Source organism: Calidris pugnax, unplaced genomic scaffold, assembly GCF_001431845.1.
Source record: "Calidris pugnax isolate Ruff unplaced genomic scaffold, ASM143184v1 scaffold352, whole genome shotgun sequence".
Classification (NCBI taxonomy): Eukaryota; Metazoa; Chordata; class Aves; order Charadriiformes; family Scolopacidae; genus Calidris; species Calidris pugnax.
The window spans coordinates 872,671-890,214 of NW_015091110.1; the positions used below are offsets into that span (position 1 = coordinate 872,671).

General features: G+C 45.4%; 1 protein-coding gene across 1 annotated transcript; it reads right to left on the minus strand.

Annotated features, from left to right (window-relative positions):
- Window positions 1–324: 324 nt before the first annotated feature.
- On the minus strand, window positions 325–17,499 carry ZNF488 (zinc finger protein 488). The gene is made up of 4 exons (XM_014958065.1): window positions 17,391–17,499; window positions 6,077–6,299; window positions 2,368–2,596; window positions 325–1,773 (listed from the first exon to the last, which is right to left on the minus strand). Exons 2-4 carry the CDS (start codon window positions 6,293–6,295, stop codon window positions 587–589), a joined length of 1,635 nt encoding a protein of 544 aa, XP_014813551.1. The 5' UTR covers window positions 6,296–6,299; window positions 17,391–17,499; the 3' UTR covers window positions 325–586.
- Window positions 17,500–17,544: the final 45 nt, after the last annotated feature.

Here is a 17,544-nt window from a genome sequence, read left to right on the forward strand (position 1 = left end):
CATCACAGATTTCAAGATAGTCTTAACTTCAAGTCTCTTTAGAAGCCAAGGAGACAGTAAGATACCAGTTTTTACTCAAACTCAGCAGATTCAGCTAACATAAAGGAGTAAGAGTACACCAAAGCTGCTAAAACCAGCAACTTCTTTTAGCATATGAGTTCTGATTTGTTTAGTGCTTAAAGACTCCTCGTCCCATGAGGTGGTAGTTACTTCTGTATTTACTGCACAGGCACCCAAAAATCAAACACAAGCAAAGAAAGCTCTGTTTGCCAAACAATAATTTTGTTCCCAACTCTTTGCAAATCAACACTGCGTCTGCATTCATTTCACTATTTTATTTCCTCGAAAATAGATTGACAAGGGCTAGGTTGAGTTTTCAAAACTTACAACCCACTCAGACTCTTGTAAACATTTTATATTTTCTTTTTTTTTTTTTGCTTTGCAAAGCATCTATTATAAATTACTGTAAACAGTGATTTCCAGTAAGAAATTGATGTAAACTCAAAGAGAAATGGAGACAAAGGAACCGTGTTCCCCTCCTTTACCCAACCTGCCCAGTCCCTTGGTGAGGTCTCCCTGCCCAGCTCTAGTTGTGAGAGGTCATGTGTCGGGATAAATGGTGACGTTCTCGGAAGTACTCGTGACAGATGGGACACGTCAGCTTCTCCTCTCGCCTCCTCTTGCACTGGGACTCGGCCGAGGAGGACTCCTTTTTGTGATGTGACCTCATGTGGAAGACCAAATCCGACGTCATGCGGAAGGACAGGTTGCACTTGGCACACCAGTTCTGGGCAGCCACTCCGAAGGAGGTGAAGGTGGGGGGAAGAAGAGTCAAGGAAGAGGAGGAAGAGGAGGAAGAGGAGGAGGAGGAGGAAGAAGTGGTGGTTGTGTTTTGTAACTGCCCCCCTGCCTGTTTGGGCCAGGCTTCTGAGGTATATGGGAAGACGTTGCTCCGAGTGATGCTCGTCTGCAGCATCTGGGCGTTACACAAATCACTGACAAAGAACTTGGAGCTGAGGAGAGCGCTGCAGCACATGATGTCTGTGGTGGCGATGAAGCCCGACAGCTCCCCCAGGCTCTTTGCTGACTCACTCATGGGATGAGAAGAATTTATTGCAGCTCTTTCTGCTAGACACTTACTGGGCTTGCTGAAAGCGCTCTTCTGCTCTCCCCGGGCCCTGGTGGGCCACACAAAGGAGAAGGCGCTACCAGAGGAGTTCAGCAAAGCCTCCTTTGATACCTGCTCTTTACCAAGGGGGGCCATGCCATCCTCCTGCTCCGGCTCCTTGGCTCTCTCATTCCTCAGCTTCTCCTTCATCCTCCTGACCTCGGTGAAAGCGCTCTGCTTCTGCTCCAAAGCCTCCTTCCGACCCGACGGCCTCCCTGAACTGAGCTTCCAGAAAGAACCAGCCAAGGCATGCTCTCCCCCAGCCTCGTCCTTGCTCCCACAGTTACGTTCCTCACTCAGGTTATTGGTTTTCTCCAACAACACCGTTTTCCTGCTTCTGTTGTTCTCAGCCTCTTCGGCTTTTGCTCTCTTTTCTCCTGGGAGACCGTGGGCATCGTCTTTACGAGCTGCCATTTTGACCTCTAGATCCCTTGCCAGGCTGTGGAAATTCGTGCTCTGCTCAGATAAGTTGCTCTTCTCAGTTTTGGGGTCCTGGCTGTTCCTGCCCAGCAGGGAGCTCTTCTCTGGGACACACAGGAAGCGGACGTGGGAGAGATAGGAATGCTCACATTTAAAGACTCGGTTACATTCTTGGCACCTCAGCTCTGCAGAAACACACAACAGACAAATGAGTTTGGCAAAGGTAATACCATCGTGGGCAGATCCTGACCCTGACAATGACACAAATTAAAAAACCCTAAGTATTTCTTGTGAGAAGATCACCCAGGGTACAGCTAAAGCCAGCGCAGAAGCAGGCCCCTTGCTGTGATGGAAAATGGTTCATCACCCAGGGTACAGCTAAAGCCAGCACAGAACCAGGCCCCTTGCTGTGATGGAAAATGGTTCACCCATGTTTGCCCCCATGTGCTACCTGCAGAAATTATTTTGTTTAGACTCTCCAGCCAAGCTTGCATTATGTAAAATGGCCAGCACACAATGATCTGGATTAAAACATATGGACTTTTATGACCATTTGAAGTCTGAACCCAGATTTGGGTCTATATTTCCAAAGTCGGTCCCTGGCTTTAATACAGGCTGAATCATAGAATGGTTTGGGTTGGAAGGGCCCTTAGAGATCATCCAGTTCCAACCCCCTGCCCTGGGCAGGGACACCTCCCACCAGACCAGGTTGCTCCAAGCCTGAATTGCAGATTCACTTATTTCCTCAGTGACCCCTGAGCCAACAATTGAGTACTCACCATTCTGGAGACTCTGAGCTTTGATCTCATCGAAACCCAAGAGGCTGGAAAGCTCCTCATCGTACCAGACGAGCAGCTCCTCATTTTTGCTGATTCTCCTCGTGGAGCGATAGTACAACTGACTGTTTTCTAAGTAAGCTTCCAAGTTCTGCTCCTTGCTGTTGGCAGCTGCTTGTACCAGCCTCATCCACGGCAGGCCCGTGGGGCTGTGCACTGATGTAACGTCCACCTGGGAGACAGGACACCCAAAAAAAAAAAAAAAAAAGGGAAGTTTCACTTTCAGGTCTTGGGACCCAAAAGAGATTTCCATCAAGTTCAAGACGGAAGCCTGTTCTCTGTGTCACACAGAGCTGGGGGGCTGTATGGGTACAAGGTGTGAGGACCCCTGGACCAGCACGGTGTGAGCCAGGAAATTAACACACACTTTGTGTTTATTTCCACTGCACGTGGGGTTTTTCACTGACATAAGAGGATATGGATCAGGAGGCACAAGAATAATCTCATTTTTTTGATTCAACATCCCAAGGAGACAATATCTGCATATCTAACTGTTTGGCTAGATTACGTAAAAATTAGATTTTAAGGAATGCAACTAAGAAGCACTTATGTGATCTCTTTCCCTCTTCAGAACTAAACCAATATAGTCCTATCCCTGCCTTTGATAAATCGGTTAAATTGATTTCAAGGTATCTAAACAGATAAAAACTCATCAGATGAATATTTTTCATTAAATTATTTCTGAGAGCAGTGAGGGGTTGGTGTTCAGTATGTGTGCATTCAGAAATACCAAACAGATTAAATTAACAGACACTGCTTAGGTTGCAAGGTCGGGCACCCACAAGTTAAAAAAATAATATTAATTCTACTGCCCAAATTAAATTTCCCTTCTGTGGGGATATTCCAGCATCATCCTCAGTTACATACACTCCTTTCTCCACAGGACTCCTCAGTCATTTAGTCACAGGTTGACCATGCTTTGGAAATAATGTAACTATAAACCATTTGGCTTCATCTTCCTCATTCCGTGTGTGGTTCCCATCTTAGTTACTGTATTATATTTGCTCTGAATAGGGAATGATTTATTTCTTTCTCGGTTTTTCTTTGGTGTTTGCCACAGCAGATCTATGTCCTCGGCAGCATCTGAAAGATGGGGAAGATTTTAATTGCTGGGAGGCTGAAACAGAGGGCGACCAAGGGCAACGCTTACATGGACAAAAAGCCTCAGCTAATTTTTGAAGCACTAAATCATTGTTTAGAAAGGAAGAAGTTTGGAAATGACAAATGTCTAATGACAAGTGGGATCTAAATCTCACCCCGAGCAATGTATGGCTCTTTGTTTTCCACTAATTGCAGGGCGGCCATTCACTGGTGCTCAGTATCAGAAATGGTATTTTGGCTATTTCTCTGTTTTTAACTCTCCCCGACTATTACCTACCATGAAAACCAGGATCACGTTAGTAGCTTGAATACAAGAATGAAACATTAAGGATGAGAGTTAGTTAGAATAAGGGAGGAAAATAAATAATCATGCCCTGTAACTGCTTCTCGCTAAACGCCACGGTAATTAGCAATGATTGAGAAATAGAAAAGTCTGACAGCAGCACAAGCACACCCACCCACACGCGGGGGTCGTAACTAATAGCTGTGACAGAGGCTGTCAGTTATTGCTTTCTGTGTCTCAGACACACTGAGCAGCCACCCCAGGCTCTAAGCAAAGTCAAAGGGAACACGGCTCCTCCGGGAACCGGGACTCCAGGGGAAGAGCTGAGGGAGCCTGAGGAGGCTGAAGAAGGGAGGAGTGAAGGACAGGGCTGTGGTCACCAGGAACCCCAGCTGGGAAGAATCCACCTTGCCAAATTATTCCTGTCTATATTCTATTCATACCATAGCCAGCAAATCAAAACACATTTCTTTTTTGCGCCTCGCTGCTCTGATAAAAACATGGAATCATGACTGAATTGTTAATTAACTGTCCAGAGTTAGGAGCTTAACAATAGTTCCTGATTTCTGGAAGGTTTACTCTTAATTATGAGTAGCTAAGAGGATACGGGGCCACCGATTGCAACTGAAACAGCAACTTGCAGAGAATTTGATGTATTTACTGCCCAAAGCCAGAGATCGGAGCCAACCCAGGCATCCAGTTTCATGGCTGCACAACAACCACTGAGCTCAAATGCTGCAAAACACTAAAGCCATCTCTCTGGAGGGCTCTTCCAGCGTAGAAACCCTTTGAGGCTCTTTCTTGAGTCGACTGTCATTTCTCCCAGGGGAAACACAGCAATATTCCACAAATAAAGCCTTGTTTCAGGAGAGATCTTTCTCCAAAGAGCTTGTAGTTCTCCTGGAGAATTAATAACACAGTCCAAGCAAGCGAATTGGTGCCAAAGACTCAAACAAATAGTCAGAAACCCCCTGAAGCTTCTTCTTCTCTTTCTTAATTTTTTTAAAGCAAAAGTGCCAAATGGGTATCTCCCAACAGCTGCATCTTCCATATTACAAGACCTCCTTGGGATTGCTCTCCTCCAGAGCACAGAAACCTCAGGAGAACCTAAGATCTCTCCTAGAACCATCCATGCCATAGCACATAGGAAATTCGCTTGCCTCCCATTGTAAGACACGACCTCCCCATCTCCATCTCGACCAACGGTGACCAAAATACACTCCAAGACCCAGAAAGCCCAGGTAAGAGGCCACCTGAGAAATATGCATTGTCCAAATGAAAATGTTATGATAAACAGTGGCTAAGGAACAACAAAAAAAAACATAAATTGGGAATTAGAGCTGGAGAGTTAAAACTCCATCACAGCCCTGGGGTTTCTGACTTTCCTTACAAGATAGTTCCTTTTCTTTCACTGCCATATCCATCTGGCTTCTCTACAGTGACTGAAAAGTGCAGCTCTGACACAGACAGACATATCTAAGGTAACTTTAGGAGGTCCGTGTACTAACAAACAGCAGTAAGTTGTGGCCACCTGAAGGTCGTGTGGACTCGTTGCCTGACTGACATCTTCTACAGTTCATGCTGTAGATCGCTGCTGCTGTGAGTTTACTTTTATGGATAACTGAGCAAATTGGGTTAATGCTGCTCAGATCTGTCAATAAATGCTGGGGATGTACCACCTGCATGAACCAGGGCAGGGCCACAGTTGTCCCTCTCTGCTCCCACAGGGCTGTCACACCTCCTGGTAAGCCTTCTTTGTCCTTTGTAATGATAAAACCCAAGAGGTGACAAACTATTTCTCCCTCTTTCCTCCAGTTCCCTCTCAGTGCTGAAGCAGATCATAGAATCGTAGAATCATGTGAATGATTCATAGAATCATGAATGGTTTGGGTTGGAAGAGACCTTAAAGATCATCCAGTCCCAACCCCCTGCCCTGGGCAGGGACACCTCCCACCAGACCAGGTTGCTCAAAGCCCCATCCAGCCTGGCCTTGAACCCCTCCAGGGATGGGGCAGCCACAGCTTCTCTGGGCAGGTCATCAACCATCAGAGTAGAAATGGGAATTGGTATTTTTCCTGAAAAAGAAATTTTCAGAGGTCCCTCCAGTCTACAGCTCATAAATCAGAAGCACGCTGGCTGCTTCTTCACTTTGAAGGAATCATCAGTTGTGCTGAACAAACCAAAACTCTACCCCTGGGCAAAGTTACCTTCTCAGGGATGGCACAACCCATTTTGAGGTGCCCCACCTGAAATGCTGCTTTCTCCTACCTTAAATACGTAGTGGATGTTCCGTCTGTCAGAACACTTGAGAGCAATAAAAGCCACAGTGTCCAGCAGGGTGTTCTGCAGCATGCATGGTCCAAAAACCACTTCTTTGGGAATGTCTTGGGTGGTATGAACAGTAGCCAACGTGTCGGGAAAATGGTGATGCAAAAGTTTGTTGTCACTTGTCCAAAGGAATTTAGGCAAAGATGTAAGTTCCATCATAAACCTGTAAAATAAAGAAGAAATCACATTTGGACAGAGATGGAAACAGAAAAGGGCATCACCACGTATGATATAAAATAAGCAAAACATTAAGCAAAATTTTTCAGAGTGGAACTCAGAATATCCTCGATTAGCATATTCTCAGATATCCTTCTTGTTTAATATTAGTAGTTTGTAGAAGTGTGAAGAAAGGTAGAGAAGAAGAAAAAACATAAAAAACCACAACCCAGCGAGCACTTTTTGAAATGAAATGGCATTTTGTAAAAGCTGTGCTTTTTGATTTGGGAACGCAACGTGAGTCTCGTTTCTGGTGAAGCCAGCACAAAACCAGGAATAACCTGAGCCCCGAGTCCATCCAGCCTGAACGCACAAAACCTGGGGACACTGACAACAAGATTGTTTTCTTCCCATCTTAAAACAGACACGAGATCTTAATTATCTGCTGTTGTTGGGAAAATCAAATCAGATCATGAGTCTTTGCATGGGGATACTCTCAGCATGATGTCAGCAGAGACTGCTCTCTTTAGAGGGTGGATTGTCCTGCCCTGAACGTAGAATATCACATTTTTTGGAGCAGAGGTGGTTTCTGCAGCCTGAGCCACGATCTGAGAACTGTGTACACAGCGAGGAGGCAGGTTTGGATTATTTGTCATTCTGAGCTTCTCTAGGTTTTTAATAAAGATATTACCATCTCCAGCTCCCAGCTGGAGGTCATGGAAAAACCCTCGTTTACGCCATCAAGAGCTGGATCGGGTCCATTAGGCAGAGAAAATTAAAGAGAACAGCAACAAGCCCTGAAGAGGCCTTAGCCTAATAAATACGGAGATGGAAGGGCTGAAGATCCAGTCTAATCTTTCTCACTCTCTGCCAACAGAATTGATTTGTTACTCCCTGACTCATGACTTAAACTGAAGTGATATAAAGCGCTCAGGAGAGCTGCATCAATTTAACTAAATCAGTTTATAAATCAGTATAGTTAATTCAGTATAATTTCTTCCTGGTAGGCAAGGTCTAAGGCCCTGTCCTGAAAATATTGAAATACATGGTTTAATACGCAGTGAGTAGTAAACACCTGAAGGATGGAGGCCTGAACCAGACAATGAAAGCAAAGAGTGGGATGTAAAAGGCAAAAAAAAAGGCCAGATGCCAGAGATTAGTCGCTAAGAAAAGGATAGAGTGGGTTTCTGCTTTCTGTTGATGATGAGTTTCATAACCTGGTTTCCCAATAATCTCCTGAAGTTACTACTGGTGTGAGCACAGAACGATGGGATCCAGGTGTACATTTGAACAATATATAGAATCTACCTAAATAAACACAACATATTCATACCTATTTCTGTTTCCATGTAAACTATATCTGGCTCTTCCTCCAGAAATCTCAGCCCCAGCACAGACACAAGTGTCTGAAGAAGTCACACTCCCTGATACTTTTCTGTTTCAGCAGCTTCTCAAAGAAATACTATAAACCCATCTCTAACAAGAACAATTTCTCCAGTGCCTGAAAATGTGCGGGTACCAAGAAAAAGTGTGAGAATTAGGTGTGACAGTATCACCTAGTGATTTCTGCCATAATGTATGTCCCAAAGAAGGATTCCCAAAGGGGCAGGAGATGCTGTTGCCCCAGTCTGGGTTTGTCACCTGCAAGACAGAGCTGCAACCATCAGCTCTCTGTGCTGAGGGCTCCCCTGCCCCAAATCCGGAGCACAGAAGGGCTTCCACACACACAAAGGGAAGGGCAGGGAATAATTAGTGCCCTGGACGCATAGTCCCACCAGCCTGCAGGCTCATCCCCCCTTCTGGAGAGGAGAAGGGAAGCCATGGCTCCTTCTTAGAAGCACTGATCCATGGAAAAGACCACGGGGTAATCAATATTTATTCTCCAGCGAATAAATCAATATGTGCACATCTTCAGTCCCAGTGAATTCACCTAGAAATTAGGAAATGCGGGGTAATAAGGAATATCACGTACTTTCTACCAGATCTTTCCCCTCCTCAAACTCAAGTGTCCCTCAAACTCAATGTGCCATCACGGTTTGCTGGTTGCTAGGTGATTTCTGAATTACTCAAAGATCCGTGATGGGCAAAAAAAGCCCTCCCAAACCTCCAGACATAAATGCCAAAGTCTCAAAGTGCAGCTGTGGCCACATTCAGGTCTTACACGGAAGGGTTAACTTTGTGGGAAGTTATGAAAAGGATGCTCCGTGTGTACACAGCAAATGTTAGGGTCAGACTTGGGCCAAAAGCTCCATCTCTTCCAATAATTTGCCGAATGCACCATCTAGTGTAACATCTCAGTATAACAGTGTCCCACGGCAAAGGGACAGCAGGACATCCCCCGAGTCCCTGCTGGGTTTAGCCTCTTCATCCCCACAACTTCTGGGCGCCCTGTGGGGCATCAGTCGCTTCCCTCACGAGTGGGTCATTCTCCTTTGCCAGTCTCTGCTCAAACAGGAGGTGAGGGGCCTCCAAAGGGGTTAGGTGCCTCCACAGGTGCTGGGTTTTATGGAGTTTGGTCAGGGTGATGTCAGGGAGGGAGTGTAGTTTAAATTTACAGCACTCTCTTTTTGAAACAGAGAAGGCGGGGGTCGGTCTCTTCTCCCAAGGGACAGGAGATGGGACAAGAGGAGATGGCCTCAAGTTGCTCCAGGGGATGTTCAGATTGGAGATCAGGAAAAATTCCTACAGTGAAAGGGTTATGAAGCCTTGGAATGGGCTGCCCAGGGAAGTGGTGGAGTCACCATCCTTGGAGGTATTTAAAAGACGGGTTGACATAGTGCTTAGAGATATCATTTAGTGATGGTTTTTCTCAGTTAGGTTGATGGTTGGACTCGATGATCTTCAAGGTCCCTTCCAACCCAGACAATTCTATGATTCTAAATTCACCACATCTGACTAATTCACTCCTTTTCTGCTCTACAGCAAAGTTTACAGAGCTCTGTCCTAATCCTCTGTGTGAAGGTCACATCTTCAGCTCCATACCGTGCAGGCAGGGACCCCTCTCCTCCAACCGCCGGCGCTGGAGGAGCTGTCACCTCCCCGAGACACGACCCCCCTCACCCAACACAACCCGCTGCTCTGCTCGCCTCCTGCATAAGCAGTTCCTGTCCCTCTGGGCTCACACACCCCCTCCAAATGTCTCTGAAAGGGTGAGATAAATTAATATTTATAGTGCTTTAGTGGCAGATGGGGGTCGGGTCACCTGTTAGACGAGGGGTGCTCTCCATATTCTATCTGTCACCCATGCCAACTCTTCATATGGATGAGTTTAGGGACTCGCTGCTTAATGGACTCTCCGTCCCCCAGAGAGTATCTGATACACATATACCATGTCCCTGAGTGATGGATTTTGCATCTTGATTTCTGAGAAGTGTGACAGATCTGTCAAACACCAAGTACCTATGGGCAGGCACGGACTGTTATAGTCCATGGACCCCTTGGACCACGCAACCGCGGGTGTTCCATCAACAAGCCCATGGAAGAGACGGTGCTCACAGCAACTGCTCCCAGCCAGGTCCCTTCCAGAAGCGTCACACAAATTGCTAATCATCTGATTAGCATCATTGGGTGCATCAGGAAACCATCATTTTGGTTTCCTGAATGCTCCTCCAGCTGGGACCCTGCAGGTTTGCTCTTCCCATTTCCCAGTGCTTGCTCATCATCCCATTAACTAATTGGGGTTACAGCTTCTGCCTTCCTGAAAAGCCTTTACGTAGCTCCCTCACCTCATGAGAAAAATCCCTTTATAGAGAGGGGAGGCGAGAGAAGGGCAGAGGAGCAGTTCTGAGCTGGTGTGCAGATCCCTGATTTTCTGCTGTACGGCCTTCAGATGTCACTGCAAGCTCTTCTAAGAAATGTCTGGAACTGCCCAAATGCAGGAAGACCAATTTGACCAAAGACTCCCCTGTCTCCTATTTTCTTAGGATTTGGCCCGATCCTCCTTGCCACAGGGACGCTGCTGAACTGGGGTATCACTTGGAGTTTCTGGGTGGTCACAAAAGCACTGAGGCCCTGCTTAATGTTATGATCCAGTTTGTGAATGTGAAGGAAACAAATGAATCCCCTCTGCAAGAGGGGAAACTTTTCAGGCAGAACTTAATTAACTAATTCAGCTCTTCACAATCACAAATGGAAGGGACTAATAAAAAATGTTTCTCTTAAATTAATTTGATTTTTTTAAAAAATCCACAGCTTCTTCCATTTCACCTTCACATTCCATTTTAACTGTGGACTAATTTGCATATAGTGATGTCACTTTCGAAGCAATTATCTCAGTTGGAAAAAAAAATAATCCAACAGCACAGAAGTTACTCATCAAACCTGAAGAATGTGTTTGATCCTGGAAAGCATCACCCCCCAACCTCCCCTACATCCACCCCAGACCTTCCCCAGAGCAGGGGCTGACAGGAAGGGGACAACTCTGGTGTTTGCTGAGCCAACAAACCCCATAGGACAAAAATAATTAAATAAATGAAGATATTGAGACTGGAACCATCAATTCCTTCACCTTTTAACTTACTCCTCTCTGCTCAGCGGCGTGACAGCCTTTCCCCTGCAGCACGTAACCTGTGACTCGGTGCCAAGGAGCTCCCGTGGCCGCTGCCAAAGCCACCTCTGATGTCAAGAGGAGCTCTGTCGGCCCGAGGAGCCCCGACCGGGCACGTGGTGTCACGCACGATAAACCACAGCTGGTGAAGGAGCTGAGCTGATGCCGGCGGAGAGCTCCTGTCTGCAGCGGTTATTATTCCCCCTTGTTACGGGGAACGGGGGATTCTTAACACATGAAGGGAATTCCAAGGGAGTTCAGGGATGGAGAAGGGAGAAAATCCCCCTTCTTGGGTTTTAGACATTTGCTCTCCTTCTGTGAAAGCTTTTCTTCTCTTTTTATTCCAATTGTGAATAAATAAAATGTGAAAAAGTTGTGGAAAAAAAAAGGTGAATAATTCTTCTCCTGCAAAGGAGAAGAATTACAACTAAAGCTGAAGGAAACTGGCAGTGAATCAAAGACAAGAATGTGGAGAACTCTTGTTTTAAAAGATAAAATAAATAATTCCGGAACCCACAAAATAAATCCTGAAAGAAACTGCACCCCATTTCCTAAATCTATTAAATTACAAGCTGAGGAGATCCTCTTGAAGCATGAAAAGTCTACACACAAGCTGTTCCTTGCTACAGGATGGAGCTGCTGGACCTCAGCTTGGGCACGGGTCTGGGAGATGTTTCCTTTTGGGTGTGATGTGGTTCCTTCACACCTTGACTGCTGGAAACCCCACGTAGGGGAAGAACATTGTAGAGGTGTACGAGAGGACAGGCAGCATTCCCAGCCTGCCTGGGATGCTCAAAGCCAGCTGTGGGTTTGCTACCCCCCAGACAGCCATTGTATCCCAAGCAGAGGGTACAAAAGTCTTGGGTTGCCATGGAAAGGAAGGAGCTGCTGTTGATGTTAAGAAAGACAACTAGACATGTGTCACTTATTATGAAGTCTCAAGCTTAGCAACACTTTGAGAAACAGCCCAGAGACAAAGTTCCTTCAATTTCTGAGCTCTGAGTATGGTCTCTCATCCTCACCTTTTCACTGGTGGCAAATCTGGACCCCAGCAATGACCCAAAGATGGCCCTTCCCTTCCAGTGAGCCCCTTCCCACCTCTGCGTTAAGAACAGCCCAATTAGTGCTGATAAAGTAACTCGGCTCAAGATAACAAAACCTGTACCCCCCAGACAGCCATTGTATCCCAAGCAGAGGGTACAAAAGTCTTGGGTTGCCATGGAAAGGAAGGAGTTGCTGTTGATGTTAAGAAAGACAACTAGACATGTGTCACTTATTATGAAGTCTCAAGCTTAGCAACACTTTGAGAAACAGCCCAGAGACAAAGTTCCTTCAATTTCTGAGCTCTGAGTATGGTCTCTCATCCTCACCTTTTCACCGGTGGCAAATCTGGATCCCAGCAATGACCCAAAGATGGCCCTTCCCTTCCAGTGAGCCCCTTCCCACCTCTGCGTTAAGAACAGCCCAATTAGTGTTAATAAAGTAACTCGGCTCAAGATAACAAAACCTCCAGTGGAGACTGGAAATGTTTTTGTTGTCCAGGGCTACAACCAGGGTACTCTGTACGAGGCAGCTCGGAGCAAAGAGCCTGTGGAGACTGGAAATGTTTTTGCTGTCCAGGGCTACAACCAGGGTACTCTGTACGAGGCAGCTCGGAGCAAAGAGCCTGGAATCTGCTTTTTGCTTCCAGAAACCAGCCCCATCTGGAGTGTGAGCTCAATCTGGAGGTTTTATTGTGAATCAGGAGTCCTCCAAGCTTATGGGGTGCTCACAAATTTGTTGTATCATCATTACCTTCAGGTAGGAGCTCTCCAATTCTTACCCTTTCAAGGCTCCATGGTCTTCAGACTGCCTTTCATCACCTGAAATCCCCAGCACACGCAATGTAAGCTGACAGCTCTTGATGAACCATCATTATGTCTTGGCTGGATACCCAGCCCAGTGAATCATGAAGCTGCCAAATCTTTTTATTATGAACAATCTCTCAAACTTCAGGGGGAATAATGAAGAAGACAGAGCTAAAATCCCTGCTTGGAAACGAGTAAATACCTCCAGCTCCACATTCGCCTTGAGCAAGTCTTGTGAAATACAGGAGCCATTTGGAAGTGCAGGTTAAAAGAAAAGCTTCCAAATTTCTTCTTATTTCCTCTGAGATTCGGGAAGGCTGAAGTGGGCTCTCTCCTGATGTGTGGTGGCTGCCCCACAGCCATGCAGAGCTGCCTCTCCAAAGCAGACGTGGATTGAATCCCTTCTCCAAGACCACCACAAGGACTGAATTTCCACTCTTTACCTCAATCCCAGGAACAAAATCACAGAAACCCAGAATGATATGGGGTTGGAAGGGACCTCTGGAGATCATCTCCTCCAACCCCCTGCCAGAGCAGGGTCACCCAGAGCAGGTTGGACAAGAATGAACCCAGGCAGGGTTTGAATGTCTCCAGAGAAGGAGACTCCACCACCTCTCTGGGCAGCCTCTTCCAGGGCTCTGCCACCCTCACAGGAAAGAAGTTCCTCCTCCTGTTTAGTTGAACTTCTTATGTTCGAGTTTGTGCCCATTCCCTCTTGTCCTGTCCCTGGGCACCACTGAAAGAAGACTGGCCCCATCCTCCTGACACCCACCTGAGATAGATCTAGCTGATGAGAAAATAACTGAGATTTGAACAAGTCCCAGTCGAGCCACGTACCGTAGAGCCCCACTGACTTCCAGATGGCAGCTCAACACCAAATGTCCCTGTGCTCTTAGGAAATGTCCCCATTAAGCCCCTATTTCTACTGCCACCAACTTCCACGGCAGGGAAGGGGGTAGGCAGGAGAGGACTGGACTATCCCACCCAGCAGGAAGTCCTGGTTAATACTGATTTGCTGGGATGTGTGATGCCACAGTAGCTCCAGGTGAAGCCTTCTTTGACTTAGGAGCCCTTGTAGTGAACTGGAGGGTTTAAACCTGGTAGAACATGAGCGACAGAGTCACTGAGGTCTCTGTCCCACACCTCTTGGTGCCTGACTATAAGAAATGCAGTGCAGGCACCGGGAGGGCTCTCGGTGTTTCAAGCCAAACAATGACCAATAGGAACACCATCCTGACCTAATTAGAAAGGATGAAATGCCTTTATTTTCTGCTCTCCCAGTGGTTCAGACAGAGTGGGGCTCAGAGTTTGGCTCCACGATGCACACAATGTCAAGGCTCCTTTCCAACTGGGTTGGCCCCAGAGGCAGAATGAGCGCTTGTCTGGCACCACGTCTGAGCTGGTGGACCCTGGTGGATGGTACTGGCTTGAACGAGTCATTCATTAGTCCACCTGGGGGTGAAGAGGAGCTGATGACAGCTCTGCAGCCTGCTGGCTTTCAAAGACTTAACTTTTGTGTGCAGGGCACTGCACTGAAGGCCTGACTCCTCACTGGGCGACTGTTCTGTCTGATGGAAGCATGACCTTCATCCATCACTTCACTCTTGTGGTTTCAAGGACTAAGACCTGAAACACAGGGCTCCTGTAGGGTACAGGGAGCATGTTTTAACTCTCCAGCTGGGTTTGAGGATTTTCAGACTACAAATATTATGAATTAATGATACCTAAGGCAGATTTTATGTAGTTTATAAATGGTTTAACTATAGAGAATCTTCTTTGAGAGAAGAAATGTAGCTATTTAAGCAACCATCCCAAATGGTTTCAAGGACTTAATAAGATAAGAAAGGATGTCTGTGGCCCTGAGAACATGATGACCTAGGACAGGGATGCAATGAATATGGACATTGTCTGACAGACAGGTGGTAGCAGGGAGTTCATTAGCTTTAATGAGCAATTAAGCAGTCAGGATGCTTTGCCAACATGAAAAGTGAGCCAAAGGAGAGGTGAAGAAGATGAAGATTGAGGAAGAAATGACCCTCACTCAACATGAGGACCACTAGAAGGCACAACTAAGTGTGCCCAACAGCTTATTATAATATGTAAATGAATTCTCAGAAATGTAATGAATATGCTAATGTTTTCTTGGAATTACATTGAATATGTAAACCTGTTGTGTATAAATTTAATTTGACAACAGCATTTGGGGTGCACAACAGGAGGATTGATCCCCTGTCCAGCCGGTGCTGCAATACAGAACGCCTGCTTCCTGAACTTTAAATTGAGCCTTAGGAAGTTTTATCCACCAGTTTGTGGTATCACTGCAGCTGCACAGTGCATGCCCTACACTCTACAGATGTATTTTGGTTCAGAACTCACAGTATTTCATCTTCCAGACCTGAATGGTGCTAGTGGTCACCTTGGAGACCTGGTGTGGTTCCTGCTCCCGCTGCTCTGGTGCTGCTCACCATTCAGCAAGAGACAAAATGCCCCCAAATTTTGAATCTTGATGCCTCTACTTTTCTCACACACGGAAAAACATACAACAAACGTGCATTTTAAAGCAGCAAAGTTATTCCATGGGAGGGGGGCCAGAGAAGGAACTATTCAACACAGCATAGGGAAGTTACTCGCCGCACAGAGGTGTGGAGCCACTTTCAGCAAAATCCTTGTTTTATTCCCCTAAATAGGAGCCCCGACGGCGGCAGTTTGTGCTAAGGCATTGGTTCTCACCCAGATTTGTGCATTTGTTCCTTCCCCCAGGGATCCGCCCAGACAAAACCACCCCTCCCTGCCTGCAGCCACAGAAAACGGAGGAACATCCAACCAACGCAACCCAAACCCAACCCAAACCCAACCCAAATACAACCAAACCCAACCAAACACAACCCAAACACAACCAAACACAACCAGACCCAGCCAAAATCTGTAACTTGTGAAAACAGTCACAAATCATCTTTCCTCTCTCTTCATATAGTTCACATTCCTGTCTCCTTTTCACAAATTAAATAAATTACACTGATTGATGTTCCAGATATATAAGGTATGTCCTTTTTTAACAGTCCTGCTATTTATTTTTAGTAGTTCTTGATTTAAAAAAACATTCTGTCTGTCCAAATGTTTCTTTCTGACAGAAAACCAACATATTGGTGTGTAAGCATATATACATACATATATGTACATACATATATGTACACACAGATATATACACACACATGCACTCTGCTTTCCCAACTATACATAAAGTTATACACACACCTAAATAATCTTTTAAATTTTGCAGGTTTGTTATCTGTATTTAAAGAGAAATATTTGAAAACTAAGAGAGCAGTCACTTTCACATGGTTAATACCGGAGATTTCTTCAACAGCTCTAAGTAAATTTAACTTATAATAATCTTATTTACATTAATAATAAACTTCCTACATAATGTCAGCTCCAGTAACAGCAAGGAATTGAGCTAAAGACACTATGAAATTGTGGGGAACAGCATCATTAACAACATTAACAATTTATTTTTCACAACAATGAAACAGCGAAACCTTTTAATGGGAAGTGAATTTTGCAAATTAAAATAATTGACCTAAAATAACTCGTTTCCCACCAAAGTGTTTTGATCTTTGACCTGGCGTTTATCAGTAACATTTGTAAGTAGCACATGGCTGAGCTGCAGGAAAATCCCCCGATTCCTGGCACTCCAGACACAGAAATGCCCACAGATAACACGCTAGGAATTAGCCAAGTAATTGCTTCTGCAAAATCTTCCACACAATATCTATAATTCTTTGCAGAGAATTTATTTTTGTACCTTCTCATCTGGTTATATTAGGTTCAGATCATAGAAGCTAAAATAATATTTTGACCTTACATTAATATTTCTATGGATATAAAGCTATTTTTTTCCTACAAGATGACATCTCGATAGAGCTCCATAAGGCAGCTCGACTTTGCTTAGAAATACTGGAAGATGCTTAAATACCGAATAAATTTGCTTCCTCAAAGAGCAGCTCATGCTTCGGTGTGGTTTTACACATTAAAAGAAATAAATGTTAATCTCCCAGCCTTCCTATTGCCTAAATGAATAGGACCTCTCTCTAGTACCAATGATATTTAGTAAATGGAAACAAGAGCTGTCAAGCACTACATTTTGCATTTTTAAAAGCCAAAACTAAGGGATAGCTCCTGAGCAATAATTTATTATTACATTCTGAATTTCACGCACGAGTTCAGTGGCTTTTTATTTAAAACCAGCCATACTAAAAATATAAAACTACTTAAAAATCGTGTCTCCCTGTAAGTTTTTGTTGACATTTCTTCCCACTGGTACCTGTCTGAGCACGGAATAAAGACATTAAAGACATTTGTAGCAGACTGAATTCCCGCAGAAAGAAACCTTTTCGTGGAAAGATTCGCAAATGTAAAGATCAGTTAGAGATAGAAATTAAAGCCATTTAAAACGTGACAACAACAGCAGCTTCTAACTTACTCAACCAGCAGGAAATTCCTGCTAAGGAACATGGATATCCTTATATTTTGGTAGGACTAGATGAGCCGAAAGGTCCCTTCCAACCTCGGCAACGCTATGAGTCTAGGATTCTATATCAAATAGAGAATAACGATTTGCGGTGTTCCAGAGCCAGTTCATCAATTCCTTAAAAGCAGTTAGACCCTAATTAAGTACCTAGGAGGGCCGGGATGCTCCGCTCACCTCGGGAAGTTGGAAGGCTGAGGAGAACGGTACCCGATGGCAGGGGCAGCCGATGCTCCGGAGGATGCGAGAGAAGAGGAGCCGGGAGGGAGGGAAAGGGGCGACCACCTTCGGGGTTGCCGAGGGGAGGGTGCCTTCCCCCCCACCCCACCCC